A 17,094-nucleotide genomic window follows, 5' to 3' on the forward strand; every position below is an offset into this window, starting at 1 on the left:
CAGTGTTATTCTTCCTGTTGCTCAATTTTGTAATCTTGGCTTCATCTTTCACTTGGCCCTCTCTTCTGACTGTCATATCCAGGCCTTGTCTAAATGTTATTGCTTCTTCCTGTACAACGCTTCCAAGATATAGACTTTCCACTCAGCCCACGCTGCCAAAATTCTTGTCCAAGCTTTGATCATTTTGCCACATAAATTCTGTAATCTCTTTCCCTCCGACCTTGACACCCAAAACCTCACACCCCCTCTTTGGCATGTGACAGTAACATGTCCAGTCAAAATCCAGCTGCTAAAATCATTGCACTGACTGTGCCACACACAGCCCTTAACTCCCTCCTCTAGCTCTCCCTCCCTGACAGCACCAGAGAGACTTCTTGCTCTTACTTTCAGAAATTAGCCCTGCCTTGTGTACCTGATCTTTTACCTTTATTGCGAGGGCCTCTCCCTCTTTCTCTCCTCCACTGATGGCAGCCTTGATCACCTGAGTCTGCTACAAGCACTTTTCTTCATGCCACCCTTTTCAAGTGGGAAAAGCCTCTGAACTACAACCACCTCCTCCTCCAAGTACTTCCTCCAAACTCACCTCTTCTGTGTTGCTTACAGGCAAGTGTAACCCCAATAATGGCTAGGCAGGTGGCAAGCTGTGAACACTGCTCCTGGTTGATTAAGAATTGGGTGTATCCTATTATTTTTTGGTTACCTTTTCTCCCCCATCTCCCACCATGACTTGTTGGTCTTCTCTACTTATGTCTTGTCTTTGGCTTTCATCTTCTGTTTGTACCGTGCTTTAGCACAGTGAGGACCTGGGTTCAGTTCCTGGCTCTGGCAAAGCCTTCCTGTATGATCTTGGACAAGTCACTTTGCCCCTCTGTGCCTCAGTTTCCCATATGTAAAATGGGGATAATAGCACTTCCCTCCCTCATGGGGTGTTGTATGGGTAAATACATTAAAGGTGCTCAGATACTACTGTTATGGGGGCCATAAAAGTACCTTAGATAGACCTGGTGGGCCACTGCCACAATTTAAACATTACTAATAACATGGCCTTTTCTAAAATGTACAGCACTTCATATATGTATAATATTAAACTTCTGACTTCACAAATCTGATATCTATCCTCCATGCTGTGTCTCGGGCACAAAATGCCTTCTCTACACCTGTTTGCCAAGCTACCTCTGCCTCCTCATTGAGATCCTTCCTAGAAATCCACTCTGCCTCATTGCCTGAGAGTTAGGTTAAACACACACCAACTTAATGGAACTGTCAAGTGGAGCCCATGTTTTGCTGAGTAATCATGTGATCTTATTGTCACCTGTTCCCTTCCTCTCTTTTCCCTACCCTTTTTGTCTGTTTATGGTCCTCACGTGATGAATAATGTCTGAATTAGATGGCACGTGCTGCGAGGTGGGGATTGTGTCTTCCTTGTTTCTCAAGAGGTCTTAGCATTCAAATTATTATAATCATCTTGGGATCAGGGTTGGATCTGACCATCTCCTGTGGTAGCATAATTTGCATACTCCCCATCTCTACTAGGGTGCCTTCTTGTGACTTGATGTAGAAAGTGCTAAAAACCAAAATTGCTGTATCCAGTGCTTTGGGATTTGGGTATGAAAGCTGAAGCTTTGGGCTTCCTGTCACAGGTGATACAGGATGTGCTCTGCATTTGGGCAGTAGAAGTTTTTGAGTGATGTATCATGGAGATTTGTATAACTTGATTTTTAAGCCAGGAATTTCATAGCAAGCAGAACTTTCTGATAAAGAGAGGAGCATCTGGGCTGGGAGGAGAAACATGGGTTGCGTGAAATAACTGTAGAGGGAATACAGAAAATGACTGGCAAAGAGAACTCCTTTTTGTATACAGTAAACATCTTTAATCCAAGGCCCTGATCTCGCATATCTGATTTGCTACCATGGATTCTTTACGCATCTGAAGTCGCATTGACTCCAGTGAAGCTATTCATGGGCACAGGGGTGTGGGCTAGTAGATAAGATTGCAGGATCAGGGCCTGAATGTGCTGCACTTAGAAAGATTGTCTTTAAGGCACCAAGGAAAACTTGCGTCTGGGAATGATAGGAAATTACTATATATTTTTTTAAACATCCTACTTTTTACCAAATAAATACTCCCTTCAAGAGCAGTTTTTTATTTTCCACTCTAGTGCAGCTGCTCCCTTGCTCATTTATTTGCAGTTGGTTTGTGTGTTGAGTGCTGAACTATATACACTAGAAGGAAGGGTTTTTTTGCTTCACTTTTATTGCATAAATCCCAAGTTGAACAGTAATCAACTTTTCATACTGTTCTTGCTAGCACTTAGGTATGAAATTGTATGAAATAGCTGCTGCTGCTGCTGCTATTATTTTATAGCACCTGAAAGGGTGCCATGCACTTAACAGAAAATGACACAGGCCTTGTGCAAAAGAATTTGCAATAAGTAGTATAGACATGACACAATGGCTGGGGGACGAGGCTTATCGCTGTAGGATAATATGGTTACTCATTTCAGGTGCGTACACATCTTGGTGGTTCAGATTTCATTTTGTTGATTTGGCAGCTGTTGAGTTGCAGTTAACTGTAGATCTAAACAAATCCTTTCGCCTCAGCTAACCATATAGTTTCATTGTGACTTACAGGTGCTCAGGTAGACCAATCAGTATTCGAAGAGCTTATAAAGGAGAGACTTCCAGAACTGACTGAACACATGAAAGATCTGTCCACCTTGGCATCCATTTCCCTTTCATGGTTCCTTACCCTGTTCCTCAGCATCATGCCCCTAGAAAGTGCTGTGAATGTCGTAGACTGCTTCTTCTACGATGGAATCAAAGCCATTTTCCAGTTGGGCTTGGCTATTCTTGAAGCCAATGCAGCAGAACTATGTAACAGCAAGGATGATGGGCATGCCTTGATGATTCTTAGCAGGTATCCTCCTCTGTCTGAACTTCAAATTATACAGTACTTTAAAATTGCTCTGCTTTAAAACTAATACAAAGGAACGTGGCTACGTTATCAATAGTAAGAAAAGAATATAGTATAGGCTTATGCAGCAGCGTCTAACTCAAGTTCCTCTTGTTGCTGCTGTCCCATCAGTGCCTGATCTCAACAAAAGGTTTAGGAAATTTGGCTAATAGAGGTCCTATGAAATTTCCTGGCAATACTGAGAGAAGCAGGGGACTGCGTCAATGTGTACTGTTTACTGCTGCTCTTAGCTTCTTCCCTCAAGTGAGGAGCTTCTTGTCCCAGACTTTGTGGAGACAGAAACGTTTTTCCTTGCGGGGGGGAGGTGTCTGTCTTTAGTTATTGGCTAGATCACAATTATAGTGTGAGTAATAATCAAGGCATTTTGAAAAGCTTAGTAGCATAAAAACCTGTGTATTTCCATTAAGTTTGAGCCAGAAGACCATGCTTGCTTATTATTCTGCTCACAGCAAACACAGTGAAGTAGTCTGTGTTTATATTGCTTTCTTCCCTTTAGGTTTTTAGATCACGTTAAAAATGAGGAAAGCCCTCTACCTCCAATCGGCAATCACCATGCCTTTTTCAGTGATGATCAGGAGCCCTATCCAGTGACTGAAATAGCTGACCTAATCCGTGATTCCTATGAGGTAAAATAAAACTTGATATCTCCTGGATTTTCTGTGATGCTTAAATAAAAGTGTGAGTTTCCATAGCATAACCCTCTGGTAATTCAGCCCCTTGATAAGGGGCTCAGATACCACAATGATGGGCATGGTATAAATACCTAGTTAGGTTGATAAACTAGAGACTAAATATATTGGAACACTTTCATTTTTCTAGGACTAATACTACTACACACTTTTTATATTTTCAGAAAAGTTAAAAAATCTATTCCTATATTCTAGAAATTCGGAGACCACTCTGTGGAACAGATAGAGCATATGCGCTATAAACACCGGATTCGTGTTCTACAAAGCCATGAGGATACAACCAAACAAAATGTGGTGAGTATAATTTGCTAGCACTTAGGGTTTTTTTTTTTTAACTACTATTACTCTAAGCTGCTTTAAATTTTAAAAAGGCACCATAGCGTGAGTTAAGGGTGATCTGTTATCTGATGTTTTTTAGCCTCCATGCTTTTTTTGCACTTGTATTCGTAATGTCCCTAAGATAGATTTAAAGGGGGGGACTGGAAGAAATATGGAACCATAATGTTCCAGTTCTTGGCTGTCCTTTTTCATTGTGTTGAGCACAATGTGGGAGGGCACATTTCTTGACAATGCCGTTTATACCAGTGCTAGTATTCACCACTGTGCTTTTTCCTTTAAGCTCAGAGTTGTCATCCCAGATGTTTCAATTCTTCCTGAAGATTTAGAGGAACTATATGACTTGTTTAAGGTGGGTATGTTTGGAAAGTAGAGGGATGAAGACAGAAAACTCCAGTGTTATGGGTTTAGTTTGCAGGTCATTATTTGGGCTTATACTGGAGCTTCAGTGAAGAACTGCAGGAAGAGGGAGTTACTGTACTAGTGGTGCTGTCATTTGGATAAGATGCGTACCTGGCTGTTTTTCTGCCTTCACGTGGCTGTTCAGCTATATGATAAAGAGCAAATTTAATGACCATTTAAGACAGTGGGGCTCGGATTGGGTCTCAAGGACCTCATGACACTTCTTAAAAGAGCAAAGAATAATCTCATGACACTTAAAAGAGCAAAAGATAACCTAGCATGCCCCTTCTAACCTGTAGTACAAAAAAGGACTGCATGAAATCAGGTTCTGTTGTATTCTAGCAACTTCTGTCTGCACACAGGTTTAATAATGCACAGCTCTGCAAGCTGTGTTCTCTGTGCTGAGCAGCAAAAAACTTAAGCACCAAAAACCCCTTTGCTTTCTTAGTCTTAATGTTCTTTAGAGGCCGGTCCTCACATCTCAGTAAAAAATTAACTTGGAGTTCTTTCCATTCACTTACAATTTTTCCTGAGCTTTGACAATTTTATTTTATAAATAATTTATTTAATTGTCTTGTTCCTAATTTAATCCTGGTTTTGGGTTATTCTCTTTGAAACCGTTTTTTTTTTTTTTTAGTAATGATGTGATATTTACCTGACTCTTTGTCTGTGTATTATTTACCTTACAGCAATAACTAGGAGGTAATTGGGAGAAAATATTGTAAAACTCTTACTAGTTTTGAAAATATTACCTACTAATTACACGTTGAAAATCATGAGACAACTTGTCTGATTTGAGACTTGAACAGTGTTTTTTTCTTTGGAATTGTCTTGGTATCATCACACCTAGAAAAAGAGGTTAACAGTTCCAGCATACCTTTAAAAAAATATTTAAGTCTGTATCAACTACTATTCTTAATAGTTTATGTAATAATGCTTTCTTTTCTTCGGCTTCTGATTCCTTTTAGAGAGAACATCTAATGAGCTGCTACTGGCAAGGGATGAAACCTGTAATTCTGCGACATGACCCAAATCGGCCTTATGCTGAGCAGTACAGAATAGACTCTCAGCAATTCACTAACCTTTATAAACTTGTCTCACCATGGACGTGTGGGGAACACACTCAAGTTTTAGCTGAAAGAACATTCCGACTTCTGGATGAAAATATGGACCATCTCATCGAATTCAAAGGATTTGCTAGCTGTTTAGGTAGCTACCTTTGCGACAATCCAACTGGCACTTGGGCTGGGCTGGGCTGGTGGCGGGATGGGATGCAGGGTGGTCTGGCTTCAGTTAGTGTGCCAAAGTAAGAGAAGGACATCTTTTTCTTGAGTACAGTTTAGCTAATCTCTCTTCTGTGCTGATTTCACTTTGAAGTAATCAGAATTCTAAGGCAACCTAAGGACCTGATTGAAAAATCATATTAAAATGCTTCACATTTCTCAATCACAGGAAGTTTAATTTTTGCTAGGAAAAGCTGTTTGAAGTCATACCAGGTGTAAAATTGTCTAAACCTTCTTTTCTATTTGGAGATTAAGAAATCCCCTTTTCTCATGTTAGTTTTTTTCCCCAGTTGAGAGAGCTGCCTTGTATCTTTCTTCAGAGTAGCAACCGTGTTAGTCTGTATTTGCAAAAAGAAAAGGAGTACTTGTGGCACCCTAGAGACTAACAAATTTATTTGAGCATAAGCTTTTGTGAGCTACAGCTCTCTTGTATCTTTTGTGATTCATAATCCATTTAGCCTTTATGTAACTAGAGGGCAGAACAGTAGAGAATCTCAGCCCACCTAGGTCTAGCTTTGGGGGCTTTATTTTTCTCTTACACAGCAACCTGCTGCCTACCCCCCCTTTCCGGGTACACAGGCTGCGCTTGGAATGCCAAAATTATAACCCAACTGGAGTGAACTAGATTCCTTTGCTAGGGTATTCCTGAGATACAGTTAGTGTCTGAATGGCATGAGGCTGTGCCCTCCATATCTTGCCAAAGTTGAAACTGCCTTACCTGTAGCAAGATGCCAAATCCAGTATTCAAACATAGATCTCCTCACTTAATGTCTAGAACTGATTTCTGATATGGAGCTGCGTCACTGTATCACTCTTAATATCAGCGGATGTGACTGGTTTTAAAAACCCTTCACAGTATGTTTTGAGTGAATTAAACATTAGTACCTTGTCTGCATTGGTTATTTAAATAAAATAGGGGAGCCTTCACTGCTCTGCTTATCCTACAAGATGGTAGTGGAGGTGTATGGGAAGTATTAAGAAGAAAATGGTGGCCCCCAAATGAGGGCATGGTTTTATTCCGTTGTGGCAATATATAGTCTCCTAGGCCACTTTGCATTCTTGCCAGTATTTCTAAATTAGATGTTTCATGGTTAGTAACAGTAGGGCTATACACAAGACCAACCTAGCTGGTTACTTGCTGGTCAGGCACAGCTTAAATATTTCATTTTAATACACTGGCTGCATGTACATATGAACATTCTGTTTGTGCTTAAAGAACTGATTATTTTAAACTGAGGAAGTAAATGTTCTGGTGCACTGTTTATTTTCCTCTTGTAGATGTTATGTACAATGGAGAAATGAATGAAAAGATAAACCTGTTATACAGGCTGCACATCCCTCCTGGTAAGAAATTTGAAAGGAAAAGATCATCCTTCCTTCCTCTCCCAGTCCCCATAAGTAGACATTTTGGGAAGTAGAAGTTGCTGAATGAATAGACTTGGCTTCCCTCAGCTGAGAGGATGTGCACTTTACATATCTAATGGTGCTAGTTAGTTACAATTTTTTAAAATTCCAGTCTAAGCTCTTCTTAGCTTAATTTTGAAACTTGTGGATGTCTTCCTATAAACAAGGTGGCTTACAGCTGCTATACTCTAAGATGTCTTGCAATTGATTCTGGGTCTTTTTCCATACAGGAGGTAGTTGTTCTAAGGGGTTGTTACTCTATTTTTTTGAAAAGGTTTGCTGCATACACTACTGGTTTGACCTTGCAGAGATAGTGTCTCAGTCTAACATGATTCAGTGACTAGAGTTTAAGTGATATTTTATACAGCGTGTGTGAAGCTTTTTGTTAATGTGTTACTCTTGGCACCATTTCCTGCTACTCCACTACAATAAGCTGCTTGTTTTAACACAAGCATAAAGTCTGACGTAACTAGGCAATGTTTAAATAACCATCACCTGCAAATATCAGCTTTAGCATAAATGTTAGTTTTCTTCCTGAGCTCAGGGGATTAAAATGCGATAAAGCTCTTAGTTATTAATGCACCATGTCAAGGATCACTAACTATCTCAATGTGCTTCATTTTTTTGGGTAGCTCTCACAGAAAATGAGAGAGACAGTCAGTCACCACTAAAGAATCCTTTATTGTCTACTTCGAGGCCACTAGTATTTGGAAAAACAAATGGTATGTGCTGTCAAACTTACAAAATTATGTTAGTATAATTATGTACATAATAGAGCTGTCCAGGTCTAAGTTCTTTATGGGTCAAGTTTTTTTCATCTCCAGTTTCTGGCTTTTGAATTTGTTACAATGGAATTAAAACTAACGCTTCTGTTTTTCCCCACCCAAGGTGATACAGTAGATTACCAGAAGCAACTGAAGCAGATGCTTAAAGATTTAGCCAAAGAGAAGGATACTAAAACTGAAAAACCAATGCCAAAAATGAGCCAGGTATTGTATATTGAGGATGTAATTTTAAATAAGGGTGGGAAATACCTTTTTAAAATGTCTGAGCACAACTGTGCAGCTCCTAACAGCAGGTACCACAAACAAACCTAAAATTACTCTGTGTACTAGATCCAAAATCTGAACTACTTTGGACCAGGTGAAGCTAATCCAAAACGGTAGGGGCCCTTGACCACCCCACCAGCAGCTGTCTCTCTCTTGTAAATTGAGAGCCCATGTACCTCCACTGGCTGCAAATACACTAATTTTAGTACTGGGAAAGAGGTAATTTCTCAAATAGCTAGGTCCAAGCCATATCTACGTTTTCTACAGGCCAAAACCAACAAGCAGCTAATGCAGATCCTAGATCACTTGTGTTGTGCTTATTGCACTGTCAGTTTCTGGGTTGACTGAAGATGTCACCCCATTCCCATGAAATCCTAATCTCCCTCCCCAGATTCCCACTCTCTCTCTGGAGGCGCTCACACACACACGTAGCTTGTATGAAATCCAGTCTTTGGCACTTTAAATTAGGAAAGTATTACTAACTGCCAGAGTACATCTCTTTTTTTTTTTTGGCATTTTATCAAACTGCTAAATGTCTTAAATTTGTAGCAAGAGCTTACAAATGAGGATGCCTCTGCATGGCACTTTAAAATTCTGTGTTCACCTTATGCTTACTGCCCAAACTTTTACAGCTATTGTACTGTATCTGTGACATGGTGCGATCAATAATTTGACCTGTTACAATAATTTCCCCTTGCCTATTAGAGGGAATTCATCCAGTTCTGCAAAACCTTGTACAGCATGTTTCATGAAGATCCAGAGGAAAACTCTTTATATCAAGCCATTGCCACTGTGACCACTTTATTACTTAAGATTGGAGAAGTGGGTCAAAGAAGCGGCAGCTTGGAGAGTGGATCAGATGAATTGACTGAGGACCCTGCCTCAGACCAGGATACTGTTTTTACTGACACTGTGAAGACTACTCATCCAGAGACTCAATCTTTACCTGGGACTGAAGGGAACTGGACTATCTCCTTTGAACAAATTTTAGCATCACTCTTGACTGAACAGTCACTAGTAAATTTCTTTGAAAAGCCTTTAGAACTGAAACCAAAACTGGAGAATGCAAAGCTAAATCAATACTGTCTCAAACCAAATGGAATAAGCGACCAGTCACTAGCCGAACACATGAAACTAAATACACAGTAGCAAATTTTCCTGAAACTGACCGCACTGAAGTTATACCAAAGCAACATGTTGCAAAGAAAGGTGTTTTGTTTGCTCTTCGGTATGAGAGCTTTAAAAGCTAAAGGGGTGTGTAGTTTGTGCCACTGATTTATGATGATGATGTTTTGAATGTAAAAGGAAACATCTGTGTGCACTGTGAAGACACTGCAGACCCATTACATAGAGGGAGAGCAGAAGGTGGCTCCAGTAGTTTTGTTACAGAGCTTGGTTTTTTTCATTGGGGAAAACCCTCCTCAGCTACTGTCTGCAGTTTGTGGTGGTTTGGGTTGCACTAATCCTGAAGACTTGTTTCAATGCTGGTAATTGAAACTATTTTAATATTTTTGATTGTATTCAGATTTGTATGTCTTGCTAATATGTTAAGTGTACATGGACTGCTTCTGATCTGTGAAAACATGCACTTTTCAATTAAACCTTTTTGTACTGGACTTTACATACCTCCTGAGTTGGAGTTGATACAGTACCCCTACATCAGGTACAGAACACTTTTCAAAGTGGTGGTTTGTAGCCCATACTGAACAAGTTACTCTTCATTGATGAGTTTAGAAAAACATGAAGAGACCTAATTTAAAAAAATACCCTTAGCCACCACAACCAATAACTGTATGTACACTATTTTTACAAACATACGAATTACCACACGGCATTGAATGTAATTTAGTATCTTGCCTCTGATGGGCGAGAACAAGATGTTTTAAGAGGATACAAGTCTCAACAACTTCCTAGATCAGGTTGGGGGGAAAATCTTTTTGGTGTGAATTTCCTTGGTTGTCCCCAGGGTCTTGTTTTGAGATGGGTATAAGTTGCTGCTTTACCTTTTAAAAACACCTTTATAGCAGAAGGATGATAAAAATAATATCCTAATAAAGCAAGCAGAAATTTCAGATACTTAGCCACCAACTGCTGATTTGGATATGCTGTAGTTCTTTAAAAGCTCAATAAGGTATCTTAGTCAGAATAAGTGTCATTTTTATAACTTTATTATACTGAAAATCAGTTTAGTTTTCATCTACATTAACTGTCTGTAGACCTGCAAAAAAACAAAAACAACATTAATACAATTTATCAGTGACCAAGATGAGTTTACTTTAAATAAATCTTAGATGCACTTAAGGAGACTCACTCAAAGCCATAATTAGCAGTTAACCACAAGATATGAGCATCTTTAAAGCAGCAAATAGACTGCCATCATCAAGGTACCAATTAACTCTCACTTATGAATTTTTTTATGCTATTAGTGACATACATTTAAGATTAAAATCACAGAATTCAGTTTCAATTTTAGACTTCTGTTTACATGGGTCTGAGAGCAGCTGGGCAAGAGAAGCCCCCCCCCAGTGAAGCTCTTGGACAAGAACTTAGCTAGCTAACAATGTCCACAGATACCCAGCAGAGTCTCAGCAGGCTTGTCTTTACCAACGGCCTCGCTCAGAAAACATGTGATGGAGAAGAGCATGTAAACTCACTTTTGAAAGTGGTGACTGGTACATAGGTAACCAACGTGTATAGTTTGTTGGGTGAATCTTCATCCTCATTGCGTTTTCTGGATAAACGTACACGGATGCGGTAGGGAACATTCCTATAATGAAAATATTACACAAGTTTATGTAGTTTCATTTTCAATACAATTTACATGAATGCAATTTTAGTCTCACTGTAGAATTTAAGACCAACAGTCTGAGTTTCAGTGATCACCCTTAAACAAAGTGAGTCTTATCACACCTGGTATGTAAAATGAGTTCCTGGATGTTTCAACCAAGAAAATAAAGTGGCCAAGAGCTCTTACGGAACTGGGGTATTTACACTGTCACTGCCAATTCTGTACTTGAGTGCACCTTAGACAAAGGTGGGAAAACTATGGCCCCCAGGCCCATCCTACCCAGCGCTTGAGCGCCCTGGCTCCTTCCCCTGCAGCCGTGCTGCCAGCACTCCTGTGGGGTAGCCTAGCACGGTAAGGGGTTTGTCAGGGGACACCCAGCCCTCCATACAGTTTTGCAACCCCAATGTGGCCCTCGGGCCAAAAAGTTTTCCCACCCCTGCGCTAAGAGCACATTTCATAAGCCAGGGCTCTCCCAAGAAGCAAACGGGGACTACAAAAATGGGAGACAAGAACAGAACACCCTGCTGTGAGGAACAAGCACCATTACTGTTGCGCTAGCTAAATATCTTTGCAAATGTTTCCCCACATGACTAACAGTAATACAGGGCAGACAATTAGATGTTAATAAATTCTTCCTAGTCACGTGGCATGTTGCGCATATTCTAAGTAGAAGCTTGAAGTCTCATCCTAGACAGAGCATAAAGCACTGTTTTCTAACTGCCTGAGAATCAACAGCTGAACTCGTGTGTTTGCAAGATTTATGGTCATCATCTGATAGTAGCAGACCATGGTTTTTTAAAAAGGGGGTATCTGAACATGTCACAAAGGGATAAAACATTTGAAGCCTAAGTGGCCTGTGAGACATTAACTGTATTAAAACCTACACTAGTCCTTCAAAGCTAGGATCCTTATATATCTTGTTTGTCATTTTTAGTATGTAACAATTGAGAAAGGGAGACAAAATGATCTGTCCAAACTCTTTTTGAGGAGAGCCTACATAGCTACTGCCCAGTGTATAAAATTCAAGATTTTGAAACCCCCCTGCCAGAAGAATCTGATTCTGCAGAGGAATAAGGGTAGAGCGGTGAGGAAGATAAGAGTCCACAAACAGACTGATGTGTTTAGTGCTCTCTGCCCCTCTTTCCTACCAGTTTCCCCCCCAAGGCTGCAGAGAAGACTCTTAGGCCACGTCTACACTGACTGCTGCAGCGACACGTATGGTGAAGACGCTCTATGCCACCAGGGGAGAGCTCTCCCATTGGCATAATCCTCCTCCACCCCCCCCCGGAAGCAGCGTAAGTTATGGTGGCAGGAGAAGCTCTCCTGCCACCATAGTGCTGTGCACACTAGCATAGGGAGTGGAATTTTCACAACTCTGTGACACAAGTTTTGCTGACATAGGCAGCAGTGTAAACAGTGAGACCCACATTTACAAAGGAATTTATGCATCGGTGGTATACCAAACCCTGACTCAGCTGCTGCCCAACCTTATTGTTTTTGATGTGAGAAGTTTCTGCCTCTGGGTATGCGCACAATGCTCAGGCAGGCATCTGGGTGCCTGTCTGACACCTACACCCCAGCACAGTTCTCAAACCAGGTGAAGATAGGCAGATCTTGCTGGCACGGTCTTTATTTAGTAAGTGTGCTCAGAACACACCTAATTCCACACAAAATGACTAGGTGGGGAGGAAGCCTTCCTTATAACCTTGAGCCCAGTGACATGGGTACTGAGCCAGGGTGTGGGAGACCACAGTTCAATTCCCTCCAAGACCTGATAAGCAGAGGATTCCCACTTCTCAGGCAAGTGCCCTACCTTTGAGCATAAGGATGATAAAAAAAACTAAAACAAGTTTTTTTAAAAACCTGTCTAAAATTAAATTTATAATCTATGTTAAGGCCTAAACATATTATACTCAATTAAAATTGTGTAAATACTAAAAATATTAAATGGTACATATTTGCTACCAAGTTAAAAAAAAAAAAATATCAAATGAAACCACCAAACTAAGCACCTGGAACCAGATTTTGCATCTACTGCTGTCAAAAAGCAAGTCTGGCACTTCAGAGAGAATATTTTCTTCATCTGTTTACTGAACTAGTTCAGTTCAATGACTAGTTCATTAAAAATTAAGTAACTGATTGGGAATTGAAAAAGCAGGAAAGTTTCTTTTCCTCTTCCAATCTATTAATAAAAACTGGGTATGAGAGTGACCAGAAATAATCAATTCAATTAATTAACTACAGATAATTCCTTCATTTAATAAATAGGTCAGTCTCTGTTTTGCTAAACTTTACTTACATATGCACCACATTTAATGTAATTTTATATAAAAAATTAAAATGCTGTTTTCGCATTTATTTGCATTTTAATTTCAACCCAAAGAACTTGACAAATCACAGGTAAAAAAAATCTAGTAAATAAATGCATCAATCATTTTCTAACAAAGTAAAATTAAGAATCTGAATAAATGTAATTTAAGCTATACAGTAGAACATCAGAGTTACAAACTGATCTGTTGACCACATACCTCATTTGGAATCAGAAGTATGCAATCAGGCAGAAGTAAAGACAAATAAATAAATAAAAGTACAGTGTTATATGTAAACTAATAAAAATAAAAGGAAAGTTCAAAAAAAGATTTAACAAGTAAGGAAACTGTTTCTATGCTAGTTTCATTTCAATTAAGATGGTTAAAAGCAGCATTTTTCTTCTGCATAGTAAAGATTCAAAGCAAGTCAACAAAATTTAATGGTTACCAACCAGTGAGAATCACCTTTTCTTTAGGAAAATAACTAAAGAGTATAAATACAAACCACTATCAATTATTTACATCAATCCACCCTGATAGAGTCATTTGGCCCTACTTAATTACAAAGTAGAATGACTTCAAGAGTTATTGAGGCAGCCTTACATTAGAATATCACATAGCCCACTGGTTAGGGCACTCACCTGAGAAGTGGGGAACCTCTTTTCAAATCCTCTCTCAGCAGAAAGAGGGTGAACTGAACTGGTGTCTCCCAAATCTGGCTATCTAGCCATCTGGCTGAAGATTATAAAGGCCTGATTTCTACCCCCCAGCCCCTTGTGTGAAGAGGGGGTTCCCAGCTGCATTTCACAAACACAGAGAGGAACCATCTCTGCAGACCAGATCTAGCCATGAGAAGGGCAGGTCTTTCAACACAGTCCTCTGGAAGGCATCTCCCCTTGCCTAGTTTAGGCAACTCCCCACCTAGTGTACTGGTTTGTGTAGGTCCCATTAATTGTCCAGGTGCCTAACTCAGGGTTTGTGACTTCCAGTAATTTACTTAGAAGCTAAATCCCTTTGTGGATGTGGGCCCTAAGCCCAAGTTCTCATCCAATCACTTATTATACCAGAAAGGAAACATCTGCAGGCAAAAAGTAAATACTGGTGAGCGGAAGAGATACTAAGCGATTGTCTCACGTGTGTGTTTGTGAAATTCTCCCCCCCCCCCCCGCACTCACGATTAAAGCCCCTGGGACGTACCTTATCCCTTTGGCCCAGACTGCTTTGTTCAATCTGGTGTCAATACGTACATCAGGAGTACCCATCTCCTTCATTGCAAATTTACGGATTTCCTTGAGAGCACGGGGGGCGCGTTTCTTGAATCCCCTGAGAACAGAAAAAACAGTTATTTGGCTAATCTTTAATAAATATCCCCAACACTGGAAACTTGCCATGGATCTAGCCAGACTATCATTCCATAGGCATATAAAACCAAAAGGTTTTGTTGGGCTATCCTAACCTTATTATTGTTGCAATAACTGCATCTTTTCTCAAAAATCAGAGTTATTTCTAAATAGATACAGATGTGCAGTGTACATACAATTTCAATACAACAAGCCTGTTGTACTAACTGGCTCCAAGGGCTTATTTCAAGTTGTCCGGGGGATGAGATTTTTAAACTAAAGGAGCACAGCACATATCAGAGCACTATTTGTATATTGCTGACAGATTAACATCTAATGCTAGTTGGGAAAGAAAGGTTAGAAGCAAGATGGCAGGAAGATTAAACAAGAGGGAGACACAAACAGTATTTCAGATCAAGTACCTCCTGGTAGTGAGAGAAAAAAAAAAAGCAGCCTCAAAAAACTAAATAAAATGAAATAGATTTATAGAATCAGAAAGTGAAAACAACAAAAGGAAGTGATTGAATCACCTGAGGAAAAAAAACAGTGCATGTCCCCCGCCCCACTTCTGTATAAAAGTAATGATGTTTATCAATTATCTTCCACTTAGCAGAAAAACTTCTCTCCTAGCCATTTCCTATTATTGGCTCCTTAAAATTTATAAAACTAAACCCAAGTTAAAAAATCTCTCCCACTTGATATAACTATACATCCACAGCCAGCTCCCAAGTGAAATGACAGAGTTCCTGTACAAGTCTTCACTCTCTATAAACTCAACAGCAATGTGCTAAACCTAGAAAAAACAATGTAGTGAGAAAAATATCCTGAGAACTGCATTTGCCAGAAACCATAATCACTCAGGCCTTGATGTTGCAACTGAGGTCCACATGCAGGTGCAGAACTAAGGCCTAATATACCCCATCAGGCTGAAGTCAGCATCTTTGATGACAATCATCCACTGCCAACAGTTAGAAAACTTACTGGAACCATTTCCAAACACCAGTGGCTGTTAAGCAGGTAAAGTAAGGTCAACTTTATTGGGACAAACAAGGCATGAAAAAAAGCCACTCACACTCCATGGATCCGTTTGTGAATGTTGATGGTATATTCCCTAGTCACCACCTCATTGATGGCAGATCTCCCCTTCTTCTTTTCTCCACCTTTCTTTGCTGGAGCCATCTATGCAACATTGAAAATCAAGGACACGTCTAACTCCATGTGGGCCTTTCCATCAAGTCATCGCTATCCCTTTCCCCCTCACACATTAGGGTTTCCACAAGCAGAAGTCTATTTCAGCTTAACGAACAGGAGGACTTGGGGCACCTTAGAGACTAACCAATTTATTAGAGCATAAGCTCAGAGAAATGCGTTAGTCTCCAAGGTGCCCCAAGTCCTCCTGTTCCTTTTGCGGATACAGACTAACACGGCTGCTCCCCTGAAACCTGACATTTCAGCGGAATCCGCCGCTGACACAGCACTAGCCTGGCCGGTTTCAAAACATGCAGCTTCAGTGTTACAACCCCATTAGTCCCCCGGCCCTACAGCCCGGTGCTGCCCCACGCCCCCGTCTGCTGACCCCTCTCCCCCGTATGACACCCCGAAAGCACAGAACCGGCCTTGGCTCCAGCTTTCGGGGCACTCGGGAAAACCGCTTGGCCCGGCCCTCAAGACCTGGGGCAAACCCTAGCGCTAGAGGCGCCGCCTGCTGCTAAACAGGCACCCGCACCTCTCCCAGCCGCCCTTGACAAGGCCTGGGTCCGAGCCCCGTGCGGGCCCCCGGGCCCACAGCCCCGCTCGCCCCCAGCCCGGGCCCCCGGGCCCCCAGCCCCGCTCGCCCCCAGCCCGGGCCCCCGGGCCCACAGCCCCGCTCGCCCCCAGCCCGGGCCCCCGCGCGCGCATCCCTCCCCCCGGGCCGGCAATACCCGCTGCCCCGGACGCGGGGGCCCCTCGCCCCTCGGGCCGGGCGGGGCCCGGGGCTCGGCGGGAGCCGGCGAGGCGGATGGCGGCGGATGGGCGGGCGGACCCCGCAAGGAGCCACTCACCCTGCCCGGGCACAGGTCGGAAAGGAAGGCGCGGGGGCCTGTGGGACGAACCAAACCGGAGGGGGCGGGGGGCGGCGAGGAGCACTTCCGGGTTGGGGAAAGGCGGGGCTGCGCCTGCGCGGCCTGAAGAGGCAGCGGGTGGGGCCCGGCGGCTCCGAGGCTGCCCCGCGGCGGGACGCAGGATCGGGCCCCGGCTTGCCCGGAAGGCCGAAGCGCGGGAGTTGCTGGGCAACCCGGCAATAGCAATCGCGCCCGCGAGCGCCCCGTGCAACCCGGGCTGGGGGGTTAATGGGCGCGCGGTCTGTGTCCCGGGGGCTGCGCCGGGGGCGTTTCCAACGAGAGCCGGAAGCGGCCTTTTGTAGCAAGGGGAGCGGAGCTTCTCCTGCGCCTGCTGAGTGCGGCATTAGGCGCTTCAAGAAAATCACCATGAGACTTTCAAAAAAAAATGTGGGGAGTTGGTGCAACTCCTAGCCCAGGT

The 17,094-nt window shown here is 42.1% G+C and overlaps 2 protein-coding genes across 6 annotated transcripts in view; one reads left to right on the forward strand and one right to left on the reverse strand.

Annotated features, from left to right (window-relative positions):
- TBC1D8 (TBC1 domain family member 8) overlaps positions 1-9,753 on the forward strand; it is a 74,566-nt gene extending 64,813 nt beyond the window's left edge. For all 4 annotated transcript variants that reach the window (XM_038404805.2, XM_038404814.2, XM_043515330.1 and 1 more), the window contains exons 12-20: positions 2,632-2,917; positions 3,471-3,600; positions 3,859-3,957; positions 4,283-4,351; positions 5,370-5,610; positions 6,963-7,028; positions 7,721-7,810; positions 7,977-8,077; positions 8,843-9,753. In XM_038404805.2, the coding sequence (XP_038260733.1) occupies positions 2,632-2,917; positions 3,471-3,600; positions 3,859-3,957; positions 4,283-4,351; positions 5,370-5,610; positions 6,963-7,028; positions 7,721-7,810; positions 7,977-8,077; positions 8,843-9,286 (1,526 nt within the window). In that variant the 3' untranslated portion in view covers positions 9,287-9,753. The remainder of the gene's footprint in view (positions 1-2,631; positions 2,918-3,470; positions 3,601-3,858; positions 3,958-4,282; positions 4,352-5,369; positions 5,611-6,962; positions 7,029-7,720; positions 7,811-7,976; positions 8,078-8,842) is intronic.
- Positions 9,754-10,283: 530 nt separating this feature from the next.
- Positions 10,284-16,933, reverse strand: RPL31 (ribosomal protein L31). Of its 2 annotated transcripts, none has more exons than XM_038404848.1 (5): positions 16,617-16,933; positions 15,647-15,753; positions 14,432-14,557; positions 10,792-10,904; positions 10,284-10,355 (listed from the first exon to the last, which is right to left on the reverse strand). In XM_038404848.1, exons 2-5 carry the CDS (start codon positions 15,751-15,753, stop codon positions 10,324-10,326), a joined length of 378 nt encoding a protein of 125 aa, XP_038260776.1. In that variant the 5' UTR covers positions 16,617-16,933; the 3' UTR covers positions 10,284-10,323. The 2 variants fall into 2 exon arrangements, with proteins under 2 accessions (XP_038260776.1, XP_038260783.1); XM_038404855.2 differs by lacking the exon at positions 16,617-16,933 and adding an exon at positions 16,497-16,598.
- Positions 16,934-17,094: the final 161 nt, after the last annotated feature.

This window comes from Dermochelys coriacea, chromosome 1, assembly GCF_009764565.3.
Source record: "Dermochelys coriacea isolate rDerCor1 chromosome 1, rDerCor1.pri.v4, whole genome shotgun sequence".
Taxonomy (NCBI): Eukaryota; Metazoa; Chordata; order Testudines; family Dermochelyidae; genus Dermochelys; species Dermochelys coriacea.